At 48.4% G+C, this 20,335-nt stretch overlaps 1 protein-coding gene across 1 annotated transcript in view; it reads left to right on the top strand.

Moving 5' to 3' along the window:
* The first annotated feature begins 2,275 nt into the window (after positions 1-2,275).
* Positions 2,276-20,335, top strand: part of CADPS (calcium dependent secretion activator) — a 194,372-nt gene continuing 176,312 nt past the window's right edge. Inside the window, exons 1-2 of the mRNA XM_035903800.1 lie at positions 2,276-2,383; positions 18,781-18,894. Coding sequence (XP_035759693.1) covers positions 2,276-2,383; positions 18,781-18,894 — 222 coding nt within the window. The remainder of the gene's footprint in view (positions 2,384-18,780; positions 18,895-20,335) is intronic.

Below are 20,335 nucleotides of genomic sequence, written 5' to 3' on the forward strand. Positions count from 1 at the left end.
AACAACACCTTCTGATTTTAAGCCCCTGTTCTTCCATACCTGTAGTTTTCTCATGGACCACCCTACGTTTCTTGTATTATCTTGTGATTCGAAGCCCTTGTTTTTCCATGCCTATGCTTTTCTTGTGAATCATCTTGTGTTTCCATGGGGGATAGAAATGCAGCCTCCATGCCCCATCCCACGGACTTTGGCGGTTGTTGGCAATAGTTGGTCCTGCAGTAGCTGCAAGAAAATGGTGGCCACCTGGTTCCTTCCAGCCTGTTCCCAAGGACTGCAACCAGCTGCCACGTGGATGCTGGACCAGGGGTAGGCTTGTGCCATTGCTGACACCTCGCTGGCCGATTGCACCGCTCCGGCTCTGATTCCTCATCCCAACTGGGATCCAGCCCTCCTTTGGAGCCTGTTGAACTTGAGTCCTGGCTGTTTTCTCATGCTCACCGCCACGATCATTTGCGTGGTACAGCTGCTGGGACTGACTTAATGCAGTTCTGTACTTATCAGAGGCGATCATCGAGATTGGAGGCTTTTTGGCTTCTTGGCTGCTGCTGCTGTCAGTAGTTCCTATTAACACTAATGGAAATCATGCTCTGGCAGCAGCAGCACAACACCCCCCGTGCGGTGCTCCGCTGCCTGACAGCGTGATGCTGTGGGATTCGCGGGAATGGAATCGTGCGGGTAATTCCTTCTGCATCACACAGAGACTTTACTGCAAGGGGTCTTGCTGTCGCCTCGTACGTACTGTGCCAGTTTAATGTGCTCTTTTTGTGGGTTTTTTTGGAAGAGCCTGTAAAGCTGAAGAGCATGGTGGAGGTTAATGCTGGTTCTGCAGGCACCAAGAATAAGGGAAGAGAAGTCATCTTTTGAACTCCAGCCTTTGATGCGGTGCTTCAGAGGGTTTCTCTGTGGCCCTCCGCAGCTATGGGGAACATCAGTCTCTCTTCAGCAGCACAGCAGAGCCCCGGAGCAGGGAAAGCAGCCTGTGTCTCCCACCCAAATGTCAGCCCCTAGGCAACAGGATTTGTGCACAGGCATAGCAGAGCTCAGCTACCAGACCCATTCAGAAATCTCCTTTGTCTTCCAAACAGGCTGGTGGGTGCCTTGCTCTTATTGACTCATGTTGGCCAGACTCTGTGTTGCTCAAGATAAGTGTCTGTATTCTATCATGCTCTTGCTGCATGTGTCAGCCTGCTGTTAGCCTGCAATGTGGCAAAGGCATCTATCTTTCTGTGTTGGGTTGGTTGTTTTTTTCTGGTGCTATCTTCAGTTTCTTTGCTTCTCTGTTGTATCTGGATGAATTGGGACTCATTTTCCTTGCTTAAATCACATTTCTATGAAAATTGTCTAAGGAATTAATCACAAAGCTCAACAAAGCTCCATGGAGGATAAAGCAGCTGGCGAGCGCTGGGAGTTTTTCAGGAACACACAAAACCAGTTCATCCCCTGTAAAGGTAAGGGAAGTAGGCAGAGCAAGAGACCCCCTGGGCTTAACTGTGAGCTTCTGGGTCTGCTCAAAACCAAGAGAGAAGCATACCAGAGATGGAAAAGCAGATGAACACCCTACAAGGGCATTGCCAGGGAGTGCAGAGATACAGTTAGGAAAGCAAAAGCTCAGCTCGAATTAAAATTGGCCAGAGATATTGAAAACTACAAGAAAGTGTTCCTCAGGTATATAAACAACAAGCAGAAACAGAAGGAAAATATTTGCCCTCTGTTAAACAGGAGAGATGAAGCAGGCACCAACAACGCTGAGAAGGCAGAGGTTCTCAACACTTTCTTCACCTCTGTCTTTACCAGCACTGTTGGGCCCCCAGGCCTTGGGAACGAAAATCCAGGTCGATGCAAACACAGACCCTCCGTCAGTGAAGGAAGAGTTGGTATGTGAACTGTTACAGGGGCTTGAACCCTACAAATGGATGGGCCCTGATATTATCCACCTGAGGGTGCTGGGAGCTGCCTGACGTCATTGCGAGGTCGCTCTCCATAACTTTTGTGAAGTCGTGGAGATTGGGGGACGTCCCAGAAAACTGTAAGAGGGCTAATGTCACCCACATCTATGAGAAGGGATTAAGGGAGGACCCAAGCAATTACAGGGCCATCAGTCTTACTTCAGTCTCTGGGAAAGTTATGGAACGAATCCTCCTGGGGGCTGTCTCAAGTCAAATGAAGCACATGATTGGGAAAAGCCAGCATGGATTCACCAAGGGCAAATCGTGCTTGATAAAACCAGATCGCCTTCTACCACAGAGTAACCTGCTCAGTTGATGTGGGGCAAGCAATGGATGTTGTCTACCTGGATTTCTCTGAGGCTTTTGATACGGTCTCCCACAGCCACCTCCTAGAGAAACTGATGGGTGATGGTCTAGGCAAGGGTCCCGTGCAGTGGGTGAGGAGCTGGCTGACAGCCCATACCCAGTGGGTGGCGGTAAATAGCTCCCTGTCAAACTGGCAGCCTCTCACAAGTGGGGTCCCCCAGGGATTAATACTGCGCCCAATGCTGTTTAATATCTTTGTAAGTGATCTGGATGATGGGGTCGAGTGTATCCTGTTGAAGTTTGCCAATGATACCAAACTGAGTGGGGAAGTGGACACGTCAGAAGGGAGAGCCACCCTGCACGAAGACCTGGATAGGCTGGAAGAGTGGACTAACAAGAACCTTATGAAGTTCAGCAAGGACAAGTGTAAGGTCTTGCACCTGGGAAAACATAATCCAGGAGTGCAGCACAGGCTGGGGTCTACCCAGCTGGAGAGCAGCTCTATGGAAATGGACCCAGGGATCCTGGTGGACAAGAAGCTCAGAATGAGCAAACAGTGTTCTGCTGTGTCAAGGAAAGCTAGCAGGATGCTGGGTTGCATCAGCAAGGGCACCACCAGCAGAGATAAAGCCGTCATTATCCCACTCTACTCAGCGTTTGTCAGGGCACATCTGGAATACTGTGTTCAGTTTTTGTCCCCATTATGCAAAAAAGATGTGGACAGGCTGGAGAGGGTCCAGAGAAGGGCCACCAAGATGATCAAAGGACTGGGCAGCCTGCCATGCGAGGAAAGGCTGAGAGAACTGGGTTTGTTCAGCCTTGAGCGAAGAAGGTTTAAGGGAGACCTTATCACCATATTCCAGTATTTAAAGGTTGCCTACAAAGAAGATGGAGGCTCCCTTTTTACAAGGAGTTGCATGGAAAAGACAAGGAGTAATGGGTGCGAGTTACTCCTGGGGAGATTACAACTGGACACAAGAGCAAAATTTTTCACAGGAGAATGATCAGCCATTGGCATAATCTCCCCAGGGAAGTGGTGGATTCCCCAGCATCAAGCGCTTTTAAGATTCAGCTGGACAGAGTGTTGGGGCATCTTGTCTAGACCATGCTTTTGCCAAGAAAGGTTGGATCAGATGATCCTTGAGGTCCCTTCCAACCTGGTATTCTATGATATGATTCTACGAAAATAGTACGTGGTTTGAAAAGAAGTGGTCACAGTGCAGAAGATCAAAGGAAATAAAAAATTCATTTTGCCCCCTAAATTTAGGGGGAACTTAGGTGTACCCCAGGAGATAGCATGGGAGAGAGAGATGAAATTGCAAAGACAGACGCACGTTCAACTTGTGCCCAGCAGTTCTGCATTTGGGCTTGGGGAGATTTGCTCCTGATGAAGACTGACTTTTGAGTCACTGAGGGGAAAAGTATCTTCTCCAGGACTGGAGCTGCAGTGATGCTGAAATTCTCAGGTGATTCCTATTGCCAGCTTCCCTGGCTTTTCTTCTCAAGATTTCCTGTGGGGGAAAACTTGTTGCTGAATTTTGTTTGCCACAGCATGCATAATCTCTGACTTTCTATGCCTGTAGCCAGGGTTTCGGATGGAACCTGGCAGCTTTCTCTGCTGCGTGGGTCAAGCCAAGCGCTGAAGCCTGGCTGGGAACGAGTTGGAGGTGGAAGAAAGTTTCACACCAGTTTGTCCTTCTCTTGTCAGTGTGGGCAGGATGCTTGCCCACTCAAGTAACCATTGTGTGTAGGTCTCTGAAGTTTGGAAACTGCAGACAAGGAGGGGCTGAACGGCAAAGTAACGCTGGCATCACCAAAAAAAGCCCCGCCAGTGTGAAACCGCTGCTGCACTGAGGGGTACGGGCTTGCTCCTGCTGCTTCGCCAGCGATTCCCCTTCATGCATGCCCCAGCCTTGCCCGGCTTTCTGGACAAAACCTGCTTGGTGACGGTTCACCCCTCCTCTTTATGGGGTTTTGAGGCCACGGCAGAGGAGCCGCATGAGCTAATGAAGGCGGTGCAGTGGTTTTTGGCAGCTCCTGCCTGCACCTGCACACCCCGAGGGCTCCCTGCTCCCTCCCCACCTCGCAGCGTGCCTCCTCCCTCGCCCAGCTGCCGGGGAAGCTTGCTGCCGTTATCCCAGAGGGGTGCGAAGGCATTCGTCTTGGAGACAACCGTCAATCAGGGACGCCTCCTCCCGAGCAGGCTGTGTGGGCCACTTCTGCAATATGTCGCCAGGCCCCGTGCCTAGGGAGAGGCGATCGCTGGCTGTGCCGGTGCCTGCCCGTCGGTGAGCACTGGCAGCAAAACTCCCAGCTCCTCTCGCTCAAATATTTTGGGGCATTTTGAGGTAAAAGACTGGGTTCCCAGATCCTCGGTTCTGCAGCTTTTATTTAAGCAATACTGAAGATTAGTATTTTGCCTTCCAGTTTCCGCAGGTAACAGTTAGCTTTTAATTCTTCGGCGTAGGTTGAGGCTTCTAATAGGAATGTTTGAGTTAAAAAAAAAAAAAAAAAAAAAAGCAAACCAGCAATCCATGCTGTAGGCTGAGGTGAGCTGAGTTGCCAGGACTGTGTGTGCACGTGCAGCACGGCGTGGGATCTGTTTTTTGGGATCAGAGCACAGGGGGTCCTGTGGTCCTGCGTCTGCCACCAAGCTCCAGCATCTGCCACCTGCACAGACCTGCTTCCAGCATATAGCTTGTTCCTCATGCTTGCTGGGAGGGGGAAAACAAGAGTAGTGATTCAATGCCTTGTGCTTGTTTTGGGAGCTTATTTTCCCACTTTTTGTGGTTTTGACTCTTACAGTTTCAATGATCTCTTCCAGGGCTCCTGGGAGCAGAAATGAAGCTCCAGGATAGAGAATGCTGTAGGCAAATTCTAGCACGGCTGCCTTTTACAAAGAATAATTTGATTTTTGTCTTTTCCTCTTTCTGTATGCCCATGTGTTTTCTGCTCCTACAAACACTCCTCTGAAATTATATGCTTCAAATCTGCAATAGCTGGGTTTCTTTTTGTGGGGATTTCAACTCGTACTCTCAATGTGCAGACAAAGTCATTACCAGATGTAGTAACAGGCAGTTCTTCCCTCCTGCTCTTTAGGACTGCGCTGCACCACCTCTGTGCACAGCCCACCCTCCTCCCTCATCCTGGGCTTTTTCAGCCAGCGATAAGGTGGCATAAGGGACATAGGAGATCCGGGTTTTGGGCTTGGACAGCATATTCCGGGGGGGCGTGTTGAAGAGGGCATTTGCTCCATCTGTTACATCCCCTTCTGCTGCAGGTCACTGCTCTTGGATTTGCTCTTGCATCATCTTGCAATTCCTCTCAGCCACAGGCACGCAACCTGCAGCAGGTGAGGAGCAGAGACAGCTCGTCCCATGGGAAGGGCGTAGCAAGGGAAGTGACCCTCCCAGCAGAAATGCCTGGAGCTCATCACTTGAAGCCCTTAGAAATATCCTGCCTCAGACCCAGAAGAGAAGAATGACCCTCTCTCATTTTTGAGGCAACTTTCGATATACTACATTGCACAGGAATCTGTAAAACAGCTTTCCTCAGCTTTAAATGAGACCATTTTTGATGTGTAGTCATGTGGTTTTGGAAAGGATTTTTATGTGGGGCCATAGGCAACTGTTGTGTTGAAAATTGCCTGACTTTAGATAGTTAATATATGATACTAACTTATAATATTGGTATAACAAGCTATATCAACCTTGCTTTTGCTGAGTTTGTTAGAAAAGCTGAGTATTTCCAACTAGTATCTCACCCTTGGCCAGAAAAAGGCACTCCAGGCCATTGAAAGGCACCCAAAAAGGCTCTATTTATGGGGCTTTTTTTTACTTCCAGTTTACCAGTCCTGTCTCTGTCTCCCAGGATGGGTTGCAGATGGGTGCTGGGGAGGCGGGTTGGACCGGATCAGATTTAGCTATGTTTGCTCTCTGTGAGAGGAGCCAGCATGAGGTATTTTTGCAGTTGGGTCCTGCCATGTGGTTCTGGGTCACAGCAAGCAGCTTTGGGGGGTGTTATTTAGCTCTAATTGAACTTGGAAGGAGGTAAAAGGCAAAAGACAACCAGCATGCCGGCTAGAGGCACCAGGGCAGAGGGGTGGTCACTCAAGGAGCTATGATGTCCCTCTTGCCCTGGCCAGATGCCCCCAGGGATGGTTCCACGTGCATGTTGGTTATGGCATTGCTTCTTCCACTCTACCAGTGGGTTTTGCTGTGGGGAAGGTCCTGGCCCCAAGCCACGCGCAGCTGGGACAGCTCACTCTGGAGGTATCTGTCCTTCCACCAGTTCCCTGGTAGATCTCCCTGTGTTGCAAGGCTCAGACCCATTGCTGCAGACTCCCGAGCCCATCAGCCAGCAGATGGCCTTTCTCTTATCTTAAAAACTATTATCGAGCTCCACGCCTGATTTCACACAAGCAGCTAATTGTCCTCTTTGCAGATGCAAGCATGGGACCTGCACACATGTTGTGTGTACACCGTAGTGAACACGATTTCCATAGCTACGTTTCATTTATACTTACAGCCCAAAGCTGAGGAAAGGCCACCGCTTCCTCTACCCTCCAAGTGAATGTGCTCCAAGCCTGGAAATCTGAGCATTTGCTTGAGGTCAGCTAGCCTCGGGGGTTATGTCCCCATGGGGCTCTCGCCCCGTCTCTGTGATGCCTCAGATAATTTGCAAGATTTGCCCCTTTCATTTTCAGTCTCCTGATATAAACTGGGTCCGAAGACGAGGGCTGTGGAAGAAAAACTGGGTAATTCTAACTGTGCCTTTCCTTAAAATACATAATGATAAATCACCCCAGTGGAACAATGTTATTGCAAATAACGCTCCCTAGTGTCTTTGAAGGAGCAGATACCCTTTCCCAGCTATTTTGGGTACGTACCAGCCACCATGCAAAGGTGTATTCCCATGTGTCTGCCCGGCAGTAGGGATGGGAAGTTGAAATGGTCTGTTTTCTTGCAGTAGTTTGCTGCCTCAGAACAAACTACCTTTTTCTAAACTTTTTCTTCCAGCTCCAAACAACATGCCCTTGTAAAAGCTGAGATTACTCATTTTAGCAGGAAATGTGAGGAGGAGGTGCACTACAGTTTCACACCTTTTCTCTCTTGTTTTTCTATCTAGAAACAAGTTCTGTTCTGGCTTGACTGATTGATTGAACCTTTTTCAAGTGCTGTCTGAAGGAGACAGCTTCTCTTTTACTGGATCAGAGATGTGTTTGGCTCTTAAACAGATTTTCTTTAAAATCTGGGGTGTTTTCTTTCTTTTTGTTTGTTTCCTGGAAATTATAGCACATGCACAGAACGAGGTAAAATTTCCAACACAAGTTGTACTTAGCCAGAGCCCCAGCATGTAGTAGGTCCGGTCTCTTGATGGGCTGCTTTGAAAATGTGCTTTCTTTGGAAGAGAAATATTCTCAGACCTGGGTGTGCTTCTCCTTCCACCCCACCAGCCCAGTTTCAAGTTGTGGTAGACAGCAGCCCTCTGGTTTTGGGGGTCGGTGGTTCCCCCAGCTCTCGGCGAGGGGCATGCGGGATACCCATGGCAGGGCTCACCATCTCAGCCTTGTCTGCCTGGAAGCTTCTCTCTGTTACTTGCTGTCTTGGTCAGTCCCAACAAAGATATTCCCTCCCTGCTAACTTTGCCAGGCTGAGAATGGCTCTTTCACAGCGGATGGGACACACCAGGAGTCCTTAAGTCTCCATTCATTTGTCCCTTTCTTCTGCTCGGTAAGAACTGTTTTTAAAATAGCTTGTGACATGGAGGAGAGTCGGAGTTTAATGATGAAAATGATACAAAAATAACTTCAGTGATGTACTCTTTTTTTTTTTTTTTTTTTCTTTAAAAAAGAGGCAAGACTGGTTTTTTGTTTGGCGATCTGAAGTGTCGGTAGGAGATCTTTAGCTCTGGTTGTTTAATGTTTTCAAGACCGCATGAGCTGCTGTATACATTAACCAGGAAGGACAATTAGTGTCTGCAGTACATGAGGTCTGCCTGGAGTGGGAACATAGAGATGAAAATAGTTCAAATAGTGATTTAAAAGCATCTCTAAAAGTAGCTTGCTTGCCTTGGATAGCCCACTGTCCTCGTCTGTGAGAGGCTCTCAGGCCTTTCGTGCATGTAGCCACTTCTGGAGAGAAGTGAAGTGCTGCTGTTGACCTTTCACAAATGGGATATGAGGCACAAAAGGAGCAGATAACTGGGCTGTTGGAGGGCAAGGACTTGCCTGGGTCCTGGGATGCTGCCCTCCTCTATGGGGCACCCACCAGCATGGACCAACTTGTGCTCCTACCCCATACCTCTCCCACTTTTCAGACTCAGTTTATGGATATTTATCTGTCCTTAGGTTGTGCCTGGGATGTCCTGGTGATCTTCAGTCCAAACACGGGATATACCAAGCCTTGCCTAGCCTCTAAAGTAGTCCAAGAACAGAGACACTTGTGTAGTATTGGCAGCCATATGGGTTAGTGATCTTCAGACTACTGTACTGTCCAAATAGGACTCACCAGGGTGGTGGGAAGAGGTGGTCCACTGTTAGTTCTCCTCAGGAGGGGCTGGCAGGGTGTCCCTGCTCGGAGGGGCTCTGGCCACATTGATCAGCTGAGTAAACCTGTTCACTTCTATACAATTCTTCCTTTTGGGTGCCTGGGCATCATTTGTGAGTCTACCTTTTCAGAGCTTGTAGGAGATTTTGCACAAAACTTTTTTTTATTGTTAAATAAATACACAATCAGCTCTCTGTTGCAGATGATTGAACTGAGAGACTTTATGTGCCTGTCTCGGTGATAGAGCAGGAGGCTTAGGGCTTTGTGGCCACTGGGCAATAGATGTGCAGCATCCGTACCCCAAACCGACTTTTTAACTTTCCTTGTCAGTAAGGCTGTAAAACATCCAAGTTCTGGAAGCTGTGCTCAGAACATTCTGAAAGAAAGATAAATTCTAGTAGATTCCTAGCCCAGCCTGTCTCTGGCTCCTCCAAGGGACACGGCATGGGTGACTCGTGGGGGGTGACCTGTGGTGTTCTCCAGCTCCACACCATGCCCTTCCACTGCGCAGGACATCATGGTTTTGAGGCATGGAAGTACGCGAGGTAATGTCTCAGAAGCTGTGTCACATCAGCACTCGCAAGCTTCAGGAGACCATGTGTTGTTTTCCATCCAAAAGAAAAAGCGAAGGAGTGAAAATGTCACTTTCCAAGATTCCTGTAAGGCTCAAGAGGAGAAAGGAAGATCTCTCCTTGATCCTTTTTCCAGGGCAAAGTTTTTTTGGTCTCAGAGCAGCAATGGACTGTACCTACCACGCATACCGCGCTGTTGGAGTTAAAGGGCAGGCCAAGCCATTAATGTTGCATTTGCAAAGAGCTCCTGAGCCAGTCAGAGCAAACATGACCTGCACCTCTGACCAAGGCCCTTGCTAGCAGGATTTTCCAGGGGAGGCTGTGTAAGTGGTTGTGTTCGTGGCCCTTGAGACTTGAGGTTAACCAGCGGGGGACTGGGACGGGGAGGGAGCAAGGAGAGTGTGGGGGCTGGAGGGGGGAGAAGCAGAGTCCAGCCTGGAGGAGACCTCAGGGGAATAAAGGGATTTATCTCCTGCCTTTGGGGCAGTGTTGGGGGGCTTTGCACATTGCTCTGCCCATCTTAGACAAGCCTCCATTCTATTTGCCTCCTGGTTTTATTGCCAGCTGTATTTCTGCTAGTATTTTTATGGGTTTGTTTTTTCTGTTTTATTAACAGAGCAGCTACACTTTTACCACAGGCAGGGTGATGCTGGGCTTTCTGCTGAAAGCTGCCAGATCCCGATGATGTGTTTTACCCAGCAGAGCTCACCCGGAGAGGCTCCCGTCACAGCAGAAGTCTCCAGGGAGGTTTCTTAGAGCAGCAATCGCCCCTCAGCCCATGCACAGTCACTGGCCTAGTATTTCATCATTTCTATTTCTTGCTTGTATTTTGTGCTGCCTTCTCCATTCTTCTGAGATCAAAGTCGTATTTTTATTAATCAGGGAAAAAATAGGGGCATGTATCTGTTTGATTGTATACAGAAAAATAGCCAGCAGGGCTCGCTTAGTCTGCTGGATCTGCTGCTGCTAATGGCTTGCTTAGGTAAAATAGATCAAAGTTAGGAGAAGTTCCAAGTTTTCTGTGCTCTTGTTGGGTACTCCATCGGGGTTATTTGCTTGCACACCGGCTGCAGAGGAGGGACCAGCCAGGAGGAGAGAGAGACAGCAGGAGAAGGAAACTTGTAGACAGGAGCAGAAGCTCCTGAAGCTGTCAGAGGTGCTTTTTTCAATAAGTGTGGTTGATTATCATGGAAAATGGGGACCCTTTGCAGGGGGGAGATGCAGGTTTGGCATGTGAGCATTGGATGGACGCACTTGGTGCTAACGGAGGTAGCAAGCGAAGCAGGCAGTGGCAAGGTATCTTTTGATGTGTCTACATCTTGGCTTGCCCCGTCGTGGCAGGTTGCAGAAGGAGGTGTTGCTTGGAAAGCACCAGGGAGAAGGCCATGGCAGAGGCCCAGTCCCAAATCCTGGCTTTGCTTTCCTCTTCTAGCATTGTGCATTGCTGTGTTTCAGAAGGTAGGAGCAGTCATAATAACCTTTTCGGTCTTTCATGTATGTCGAAGAAGTGTGCCTAGCTGGCAGAGTGAATCATAGAAAAGAAATGCACTCAGGGTTTGAGAGGATGAAAAAGAGCATCCATGTGTTTCAAAGAGAGCGACTCTGAGCCTGTGCTTTATCTCCTCTGATAAATCTGCTACTGGATGTAGTCTGGGGCAGTGGAAAGGAGAGATCTGCTCTGCTTCACCCAGAGGCTCTGTGCCTGCAACTGGCCTAACCAAAGGGATTGATGTTTTACCTTCCCATTACTTACCCAGCAATACTTGAGCCTCTTTAAAAAAGAAACGTTCCAGCAAGTGCCAAAATCATTTAGCACTCGCTGCTCATGCTGCAAAGCTGCTGGAGTTTGCTTGTAGTAAGGGAGGAGGTAGCGAGAGGTCCTGGCGAGGATCGGATGCTGTGGTCGGGCACCGGCTGGGTGGTAGCTCTGCAGCTGGGCAGAGGAGGGGGCTTCCTTCCCCTGCAGGTGGCTCTGGTGGGTTTTCTCACCCCTTCGGTCATGTTGCTGAAGCAGACATTTACCATTAGGTCAGGAAATATTCTTGTACTGTCGGGTTGCTTGAGGGAGAGGTCAGTTCAGTCTCTGAGCTGTGAATCGGTGCTGGGCTGGTGCGTAAGGACCTAGGGGCTGTTTGTGTTGCTGGTGCCCAAACCCAGCCTGATTTCTGAGCGCGGGGCAGGTGGGTGTGTAGGAGTGTTGCTCCCTGGAGGGTCCCCATCGCTCTGACCCGTCCCCAGCGCTGGAGGTGGCTAAGCAGGCAGGGCATGAGCTGCTGCAGGCAGAAGGGGTTGTGTGTGCCCTTTGCTGCTCCGTGCGTGTAAACCTAGGCATGGCGATGGCACGGGCATTTTCTCTGCTGCAAATCAACTGGGCACCTCTCCTGAGAGAAGAGAAGGTGGCACCAGGGTTGGTGGCCGGGGATGTGACTGCTGCTTTTCTTGTTTGCCATCCACAAAGGATGAGCGTGGCTGGAGAGAAGGTGGGCAGTGTGGGTGCGCCAGGGCCTGTAAATCATGGGCAGAGGAGGGGACGCAACAAATCAAGCGCCCATGAAGAGGGAATTGTACAGACAGCGGCAGATCACTGGGTGTGTGCACAGTGATCCATGGCTGGTCAGACAGCAAGGGAGAAGGATGTGCTGGCTCAGTATCCCTGGAAAGATGTATTGTGGCTATCAGAAACCAAAGCACAAGGAGCTCTCTCTGGTAACAGGTATTTAAACTTCTCTGAAACAACCAGAAAATAAACTGTTAGGCAGCTGGGAAAAGTTCCCTCAGACTGGCAGTTCATAGCGGGCACTTACGTTAACAGTGAAAAGCCAGCGATGTTCAGGCATTTGCAAAGCATCCGCATCTGCCCAGGAGAGTTTGCAATTAAAACACCAAATGGTGGGGCTGTAAGCCACCCCCCATGCAGTCCTCTCGCCCGGCAGGGGGAAAGCAGCATCAGCACAGGGAGAACCAGATGCATTTCCCCAGTGCAAAATAACCCAATGGGTTTTTTTTTCTAGTCTCATGCCCATTGCTGGGGCCTCTGGTGTCTCCCACGAGGCCAGCGCTTGGCTGCTCCGGTCCCCCGCGCCTCCTTCCCTCCCCTCCACCTAATTCATGTTGTGCCTGGTTTTCTGGCTCTGCAAGCAGTGATGATGAGGGATGCTCGTTCTGTTGGTTTAGCTTTTTCCTGGTGCTGAGGAGTAATAAAATATTTATTAGATGTTACAAAACCAAGCCCAGAACAACAGCACAGTGAGCGGTTAAATGTTGCTCCTCGCGGCGGTACCCGAACAGCCGGTGCCCTAAGGAGGGAGAGCTCTGTGCTGCTCTTGGTTGTGTGCTGTGAGCTGGTCTCTCTAGGCAAAACTTCCCCCAGGAATTGCCCGCAGCCCCCAGCTGAACGGATTCCTGCGAGACATGGGTGACACAGACGGGCTGAGCTGTCAGGGACCGGCGTGCGGCGCCGCGGTGCATCCTCGCGTCCCGCCTGCAGGACAGACCCTTCCAGCGGGATGCATCAGGTGCAAGGGTGCCGTAGGGTGTCAGTGCACCGAGACACCCAGTCCTCCATCAGACGCCCCTCCCTACCACAGAGAGGCCTTTCACTTGAAAACCTGCTTCGACAGAGTTAAAACCTGACTGCTGTGCAGCAGCTGTCACGTTGATGGATATGGCTTTGTTAGCTGGTTTGAGTACAGGTGCAGCTGAGGATGGGTTATTCTGTAGACTGCCACTGATAAATCAGTGGTTAAACCTAAACCAGTTGGCAGTCTACAATCTAGGATGGCCTCTCCTTGCACATCTGTCGGATGTGGTACCGCCATCGCGTAATGTAGGTTGCAAGGGACTTCTGGAGGTCTCTGGCCCAATTCCCCTCCTCAAAGCAGGGCTCTCTCCCAAACAAGATCGTGTTCATGCAGTCAGGTTGTGAAAATTTGCAAGGCTGGAGATGCCACAGCCTCTGTGGGCCCCTGTCTCGGTGCTGGACTACCCTCATTGCAACGTTATGCAAGAATTCTTATAAATTCTTATGAAACTCTTCCTTCTACTAGCTTTCAACGGGTATCATCTGTGGCTCTTGGATATTTAATACTGTTGATGGGCATCATACAAAGCTTGGAAAGGTAACTGTCCTGTGAGTGCAAATCATCTTGTTTTCTTCACACGTGCAGATTTGGAAGATCACTTTAAAAGAGTGAAAATCTGCAGAAGTTGTTCTAGTTCTTCGAAGTTCAAAGCACGCAAGTCTGAGACTCTGCTTTGAGCCCATCCATGAGACAGCATGGGGTACAAACCCCAAACCCAGCTAACTTTGTGCTATTGTGTAATGCAGACCCTCAGTGGTGAGCTCTACAGCTGTAGTTATTCCTGGGTGCTCAGAAACAGCAAAGCCTTTTGGAGGGAGGATGCATTAGTGAGGCTTGCTGCCGTGTGTAACTTTTTTTCAGGGAACTTTTCTGTGGCAAACAGCTCCTCTTTTCAGTTCTCGTGCTCCCCCAGCGTAGGCGAAGGAGGCTGGAGATGATGTGCAGAGATGGTGCCAGCTGTTCGCTGGCTGGAACAACTCTGGAGTAGGTGCCACGGCTCCGTGTGTTCAGGTTTGCATTCATCTCTGAGTCAGATGGACTATGTGCAAAAATAACATGTAGCAGGAAAGCTGCTGCTGAATGCTTGTCCCGAGGAGGCTGGCATACCCTTTGCTGAAATCTGCCTCAAGCAAATTCAAGAAGTTGCCTCTGTGACTTGCTTGTGGCCATGGTGGGGACATGGCATGTGCCAGAGATCGTTCCACCCCGTTTCTGAGGTCACCAGATTGTGCTGGGCATGCAGTTTCTCTTAAAGTTAGACCAAGAAGTTAGGAAGCGTTTGGATGCCCAGATCTAGTCACTGGTAAGCTCTTCCCCATAATTTAGTCTGTTATGGAGAAGACCTCTGCCAAGTTTCTTATAAAAAAAAAAAACAAAAAAAAAACAAAAAAAAAACCAACCTAGGGATGCCAGCCCAAAGCTCTATGGGTGCCCTGCCTGATATCCGTGCCAGAAGTTCATCATCACTGACTCAATTAATTAAATTAATATGCATGTGTATATCTGGCAACTTAAGTACTCACATGCTTTGGACAGATAAAGGCTGTGAAACGCTCGGCTGCATAAACACACCCCAGCGTTAATGTGGGAGAGCTCGCTTGGGTCCAGAGTCACTGTATGCAACGCAGGGTGTTCTGCGATCTCTGCCGAATGCAGGAACGACTGTTATTTCTTTAACGGCTGTCACACGCTGAAAGCAGTTGTGGGGAAAAGCAGTGGGAGCTGGAAAAGCGAGGGAAGGCAAATAGAATAAACTTCTTCCACCCACCACGGTACTCCTGCTCACTCCCAGCTCTCCAATTCTCTCCTGTGCGACGGCACCTGGATTTGTGTTTGCATCAGGGGTAGGGAGGCTCTGTCCCCCACCAGCCCCACGCCCCCTGGGCTTGCAGTCCAACTGGGTTTCACCTCCTGCCATAGCTGGTGCAAAGGCTGCGATATTGTACTGATGCACTTTGAAAGAGAAGTAATTCTGCTGTTTTTCGCTATTTGTAAGCACGCTATGGAAGGTAACAAAGTGAGAAGTGGCTTTTATTGGCCCCTTAGTGGTCTTACTGGATCTGCAGAAGCTGCTGGCTTGCTTTATATGAATTTCTAGCTGATCACTGGTGCTTGTTGTGGTTTAACCTGACAGGCAGCTAAACACCACACAGCCGTTTGCTCTCCTCTCCACAGTGGGATGGGGGAGAGAATTGGAAAAAAACCCAACCAAACAAAAAAAAAAACTCATGGGCGGAGATGAAGAAAATTTAATAGGACAGAAAAGAAAGGGAAAGTAACAGTAATGGTAAAAGAATATACAAAACAAGTGATGCACAATGCAGTTGCTCACTATTGCTGACTGATGCCCAGCCAGTTCCTGGGCAGCTTTTCCCCCATTCTATATGCTGAGCATGGTGTCATATGGTGTGGGACATCCTTGGGGTCAGTTGGGGTCAGCTGTCCTGGCTGTGCCCCCTCCCAGCTTCACGTGCCCCCCAGCCTCTTGCTGGTGGGGTGGGGTGAGGAGCAGCAAAGGCCTTGATGCTGTGTAAGCGCTGCCCAGCAATAATGAAAACATCCCTGGGTTATCAACCTTATGCTCATCCTAATCCAAAACACAGCACCATACCAGTTGCTAGGAAGAAAATTGACACTACCCCAGCCGAAACCAGGACAGTGCCTCTAATAGTGAGAGATAAAATAGCGCCTTTAAAGGACTTAAGCTTCCAGGTGAGTGTTCAAGGCACATGCTCTTTTAAGCCTGTGGCTGGGCTGGTGGCATTGCTTGGCCCTGCTTAGAAGCTTTGGAGCGTGACGTTGGGGCTGAGGCTGCTCCCCTGCCCTGGTCCAGCCTCTGCCGGGAGGTGCTGCCTCCCCGCTGCCCGAGGGTGCTTCTGGGGGTCGACGGTGATGCCCTTGGCATCCCTGCCTGGCAGGGAGAGGGAGATGCATAAAATGGGAGGTGAAGTGTGTTGGGCGGATATTGTTGACCTGCAGGTCTGGTCCCCTCCGCTCCCTTGCTGGTGCTGACTTTCTGCACCAGGCATCTGCTGCTGTGCTGCAGAGGCTAAATTTAATACGAAAGCAGTTTAATTTTGGCTCAAGTTGACTGCTTTCTTGATAATGCCTGTAAGAGTGGCACGGACACAGATCAATACACCAGTGCTGCTCCACGGTCTGGCGGGGATGGAAGACCAAGGGTCCCATTAGCCGAGACTGGGCTGTGCTGGAGCCGGGTCTGATCACAGAGGATCTCCTTTTCCCTGGAAGGGGAAAATACTTGCATAGAGCTTGGGGGAGAGGAGGAGGCAACTGACACTCCAATAGAGACAAATCTGATGATTCATTTCCACAGCCCCCAGGAGCTCACGTGTGAGCTGCGTGTTGGGAGTTTCTAGGAATTTCAAGGAGCATCATTCATTTTGAAGGTAGCCCGTTCAACATTGAGGAAGGAGCATAAAATTACTGCTGCTAGATGGCATTATAGGAATTGAACAAGCAAGGACTTCTGGAGGTTGTCCTAAGAAATAACCTGGAAAAACAAAACCAACAAAAATACCATACACATTGTTAAAATCCAAAATGAAAAAAGCCTCTTGGCTCAGAGTATCTGTGCTCTTACTATGTCTTTCCTTGTGCCTCAACACCCTGATTTCAATGTTACCTGTAGTTTTCCTGTTTCTCTTCTTGGTTTCTTATGGCCTTGATCGCCCTGTCGTTTCTGCCTGGCGTTCACAATCATTGCTAACACAAAATTGTCAATACATTGAATTAACATCTTGCTTTTCTCTTCTTCCAGATACTTAATAAAAACAGACCTAAGTGCCTTCCCACAGGTGTCTCCCACTCGATCACTGCCTTGTCTCTGGCCACTCATATTGCTGACCTAGTTTTCTTTACAATTCCGTCAGGAGCTTCCATCAGCTCAGATAGGTTTGGAGCCTGCTGTAGGTCTGATGCTGTCTATATTGCTCAAGGGCTCGTGAGGTCTGGGGTGCTACTGGCAAACACCACAAAGTGTTTTAGGTGCCTGACATGGCAGATGGGCTCTTAGAGCCAAAAGTTAGATCCTGCCAGCCTTGAAGCCAGGAGCTTTTGGCAGTGCTTTTCCACAGGGCTCGTTGCGGTTGGTGCCCAAGGCTGAGGGGGGTCAGGTTAGAAGGATGGTCCCTGTTCCAGCCCTGTGATGCTGAGCCTTGTTGCCTGTGTCAGACCCTGTGACATCTGGGCTGCTGGTTTGGGGGTGGGAGTGACCCGTCTCTCCAGCACCCACAGGGGCGGCGAAGGCTGTGCCATGGTTTCTGAAGCAGAGCATATTGAGTTTTGCTTTATGGGACTTTGGTGAGCACCTCTCCATAAACACCAGCATAAACTAATCCCAGATTATTGTGTCAAATTGCTATTGCTCGCTAACCCTCCTTAGCGTGGTGTTGCAGACTTAATTACCAGTATTCATGATGTTTGTTACCATAGTTCCTAAACACCCCGCGTGGCACATCATCTAGATGTAGTGATATTTATCGTTGCATTTTCCAAGTGGTCCCTCTCCTGCTTTTTATCACTAGCTGTGTTTACTAGGCTTCATTATGCTCTAGTTGTTTGGATCTCTGTAGTTTTTGATACTTTATTCAAAGCTATTTAGACACTTAAAGCGATTAATTTTATTTTTCTCTTCCATTCTAATGGGCTGGTTCCTTCTGCTGGCATACAAGTGAGAAAAAAGCACTCTACACCTTTTGGTCATTAGTAAAGAGCTGTCCTAATTCTTGCTGCTCTCTTTTCCCTTTAAGTTTGAAGTTGTCATATATACATATATACAGTTTGTTTCTCTTTTGTCTAAATTAATTCTTATCCTCAGACCTGAAGTAGCCCTGTGGTAAACCAGGCACAACTACATTTAAATCCCTCCAGCCCTTCAGAATCAGTGTTATTTGCATCCTAAGATGTTCTGCTGGCATTGCTGGTACATGACTTATGTGCCTGCTGCTGCACTACAAGCTGAAGAGGTGGGGCTTTTAGCTAGACTGGTTTTAAACTGATAGACAAACTGGGAAAATAATGGCATGTTATCTTACAAGGCTAGCATAAACCCTTGCAAACTTTCTATTGATGTCTTTGTGCCAAAATTAGAGTTGTCTTTCTAAGTTACATCCAGATGTATGCTGGACAGAAACTGTTCTGAGCAGCAAAGAGACAGCAGAGAAAGTCTTTGCTAGGATAAGGAGAACGGGTTCGCCCTCATATGGTTTGTTTGGCATTAAATTCTTTCACCACTGCTCCGGACTGGTGTTTTATATGTGACAAGCCAAAAGAAATGAGCATGGGGGGGAAAAAAACCAAACCAAACAAACAAAAAAACCCAACCCACCCCCACCCCCAAAAAAAAAAAACCCACCCAAATGAGGAACGACCAAGGTCCCATTGTGCTGATGAACGCAGTCTTCAACAGCCAGCTCTCAAGGCTTCCCATTCGGTGCTAAAACCTCATCTCCTGAAGGGGAGGAGAGGCTCAGTGGGGAAAAGATTGCACTGAAACAGCCTCTTCCAAGCATGCACACAGCAGTTTGCTTTTGACTTGGGTATACTTGAAGTGGTAAAAGTCTTGTGCGTGTTTTGTGGCAGCAGAGTTGTTTAGAAAGGTGTTCGGGGTGACTTAGGTGCTCGTGATGCTTAAGTGAACTTGCCGACACGTGGCTGATTCCTCATCTATTGCTGCTGTCCCTGAAGGAGAGCGGAAACGCACGTCATAAGCACCCGGATAATATATTGCAGGAGAATTAGTAGGGTTTTTTTCTTCATACATAAACCTTTCTTGACTAATTTTCTCCTCCTGCGTGTTTTGCAGATAAGCAAGCAGCAGCTCCAGACAATCAAAGATCGTTTCCAGGCCTTTCTCAATGGAGAAACCCAGATTGTGGCAGATGAAGCATTTATAAACGCTGTCCAGAGCTACTATGAGGTAAGGAGAGACGATACAATATTCATGTGAATCCCTGTTCTCACCCCTATTCATAGATGGGGTCGAATCCTGAACTAATGGATTCTGTATCACCAAAGCACAACACAAAGGCAAGTGCAAGGCTTCTCCCACCTGATGTCTGATGCACCGCAAGGTTTGTGAGGTTTAGGGTTTGAACAGGCAACCATATGGCAACCATGGCAACCCCTACACCATGGTGTATCCTATAGCTTGATTATGAGGAAGATCATCCTTTAAGCTGAAAAATATCTTCCTGATACTTTTAAACAGTGTACTCCATAAACAAGAAAGATGGCACGATACAAAATAAATGTCATCTGTTCCCTATGAAAAATACCAAGAGAAAACTGGGCAGCACGTTCCGTTCTTGCTGAAGCTTTTGCGTTGTGTCTAATTGACTTTGGGATTTTCAGCAAGTCTTGTCTTTTCTCTTTGGTATGGCAAGTGCTATAAAGCAAAGGGGGAGGAAGGGGGATGTACAAAACTAGATGGTACCAAAGAATGTGAAGCATCATTCATAATTGTGCAAAAGAATAATTATGCATGTCTGTCTTTTTGCACCTCTTTGTATGCAGCCTTTCATATCTTTTTTCAGAAGGAAAAAGCTTCTGTTTTTGAAGGAAATCAGTGCTTGTGATTTGTATGAGGAGTATCGGTTTTTTGGTTTTTTTGCTAGCCTTTCTGCAAGCCATTTCTCTTTCTCCCTAGAGCTATTCTGTCATAAAAGGTGAAGACTTTGAATTGCCTACATAAAATATTTCTCTGGAAGTGGAATCTAAGAGGGGGCCAAAATCAGATACTAAAACTGAAGCGAATTTTAACTCTATAAAAAATGGCAGCAGCTGCTTCTGTGTAAGGAAAGCACAAATTATCTTTGGATTAACTCTATTAAACAGGCCTAGTAGTTACTGCTCCATCATTCTCTGTACAGGAAGGAAGCTGAGAGTAATTTACATCTACCAGAAAAGAAATTGCCAAGGGATCGTCAGTTTATCATAGCTTCACCGAACAGATGCTCTCAGGGAAAGTTTTCAAGACAGCATGAGCTGCATTTTAGGCTGTAAGAGCAGCGTGATCTGTTTAGATAAGACTGTTGGGCAGGAAAAGGAAACTGCTTAAAAACAGGCAAAATACATCCCCGTTTCACTGGTGGCTGAAAGCATGTCCTGCCCAGCTGGGGAAGTCCTATGCTGTATTATTACCTCAAGTAATCAAACATACAAAGAGCAGTTGATCAGCACTAGACATCTAAAAACACTATGTCTTCAGTTCAGCTGGACACTCCACCCGCTCTGTCCCACTTAAAACAGGCCACAGAAAGCATAATGCATTGCTCTGCGTCCTTTAGCGCAACTTTCTTTTTCTTCTCGTTAAGTGTTGGTCTCCTTTAATTTACAGCCATGTACTTGTGGCTCCTGGG

Source organism: Egretta garzetta, unplaced genomic scaffold, assembly GCF_000687185.1.
Source record: "Egretta garzetta isolate BGI_Z169 unplaced genomic scaffold, ASM68718v1 scaffold91, whole genome shotgun sequence".
NCBI classification, from domain to species: domain Eukaryota; kingdom Metazoa; phylum Chordata; class Aves; order Pelecaniformes; family Ardeidae; genus Egretta; species Egretta garzetta.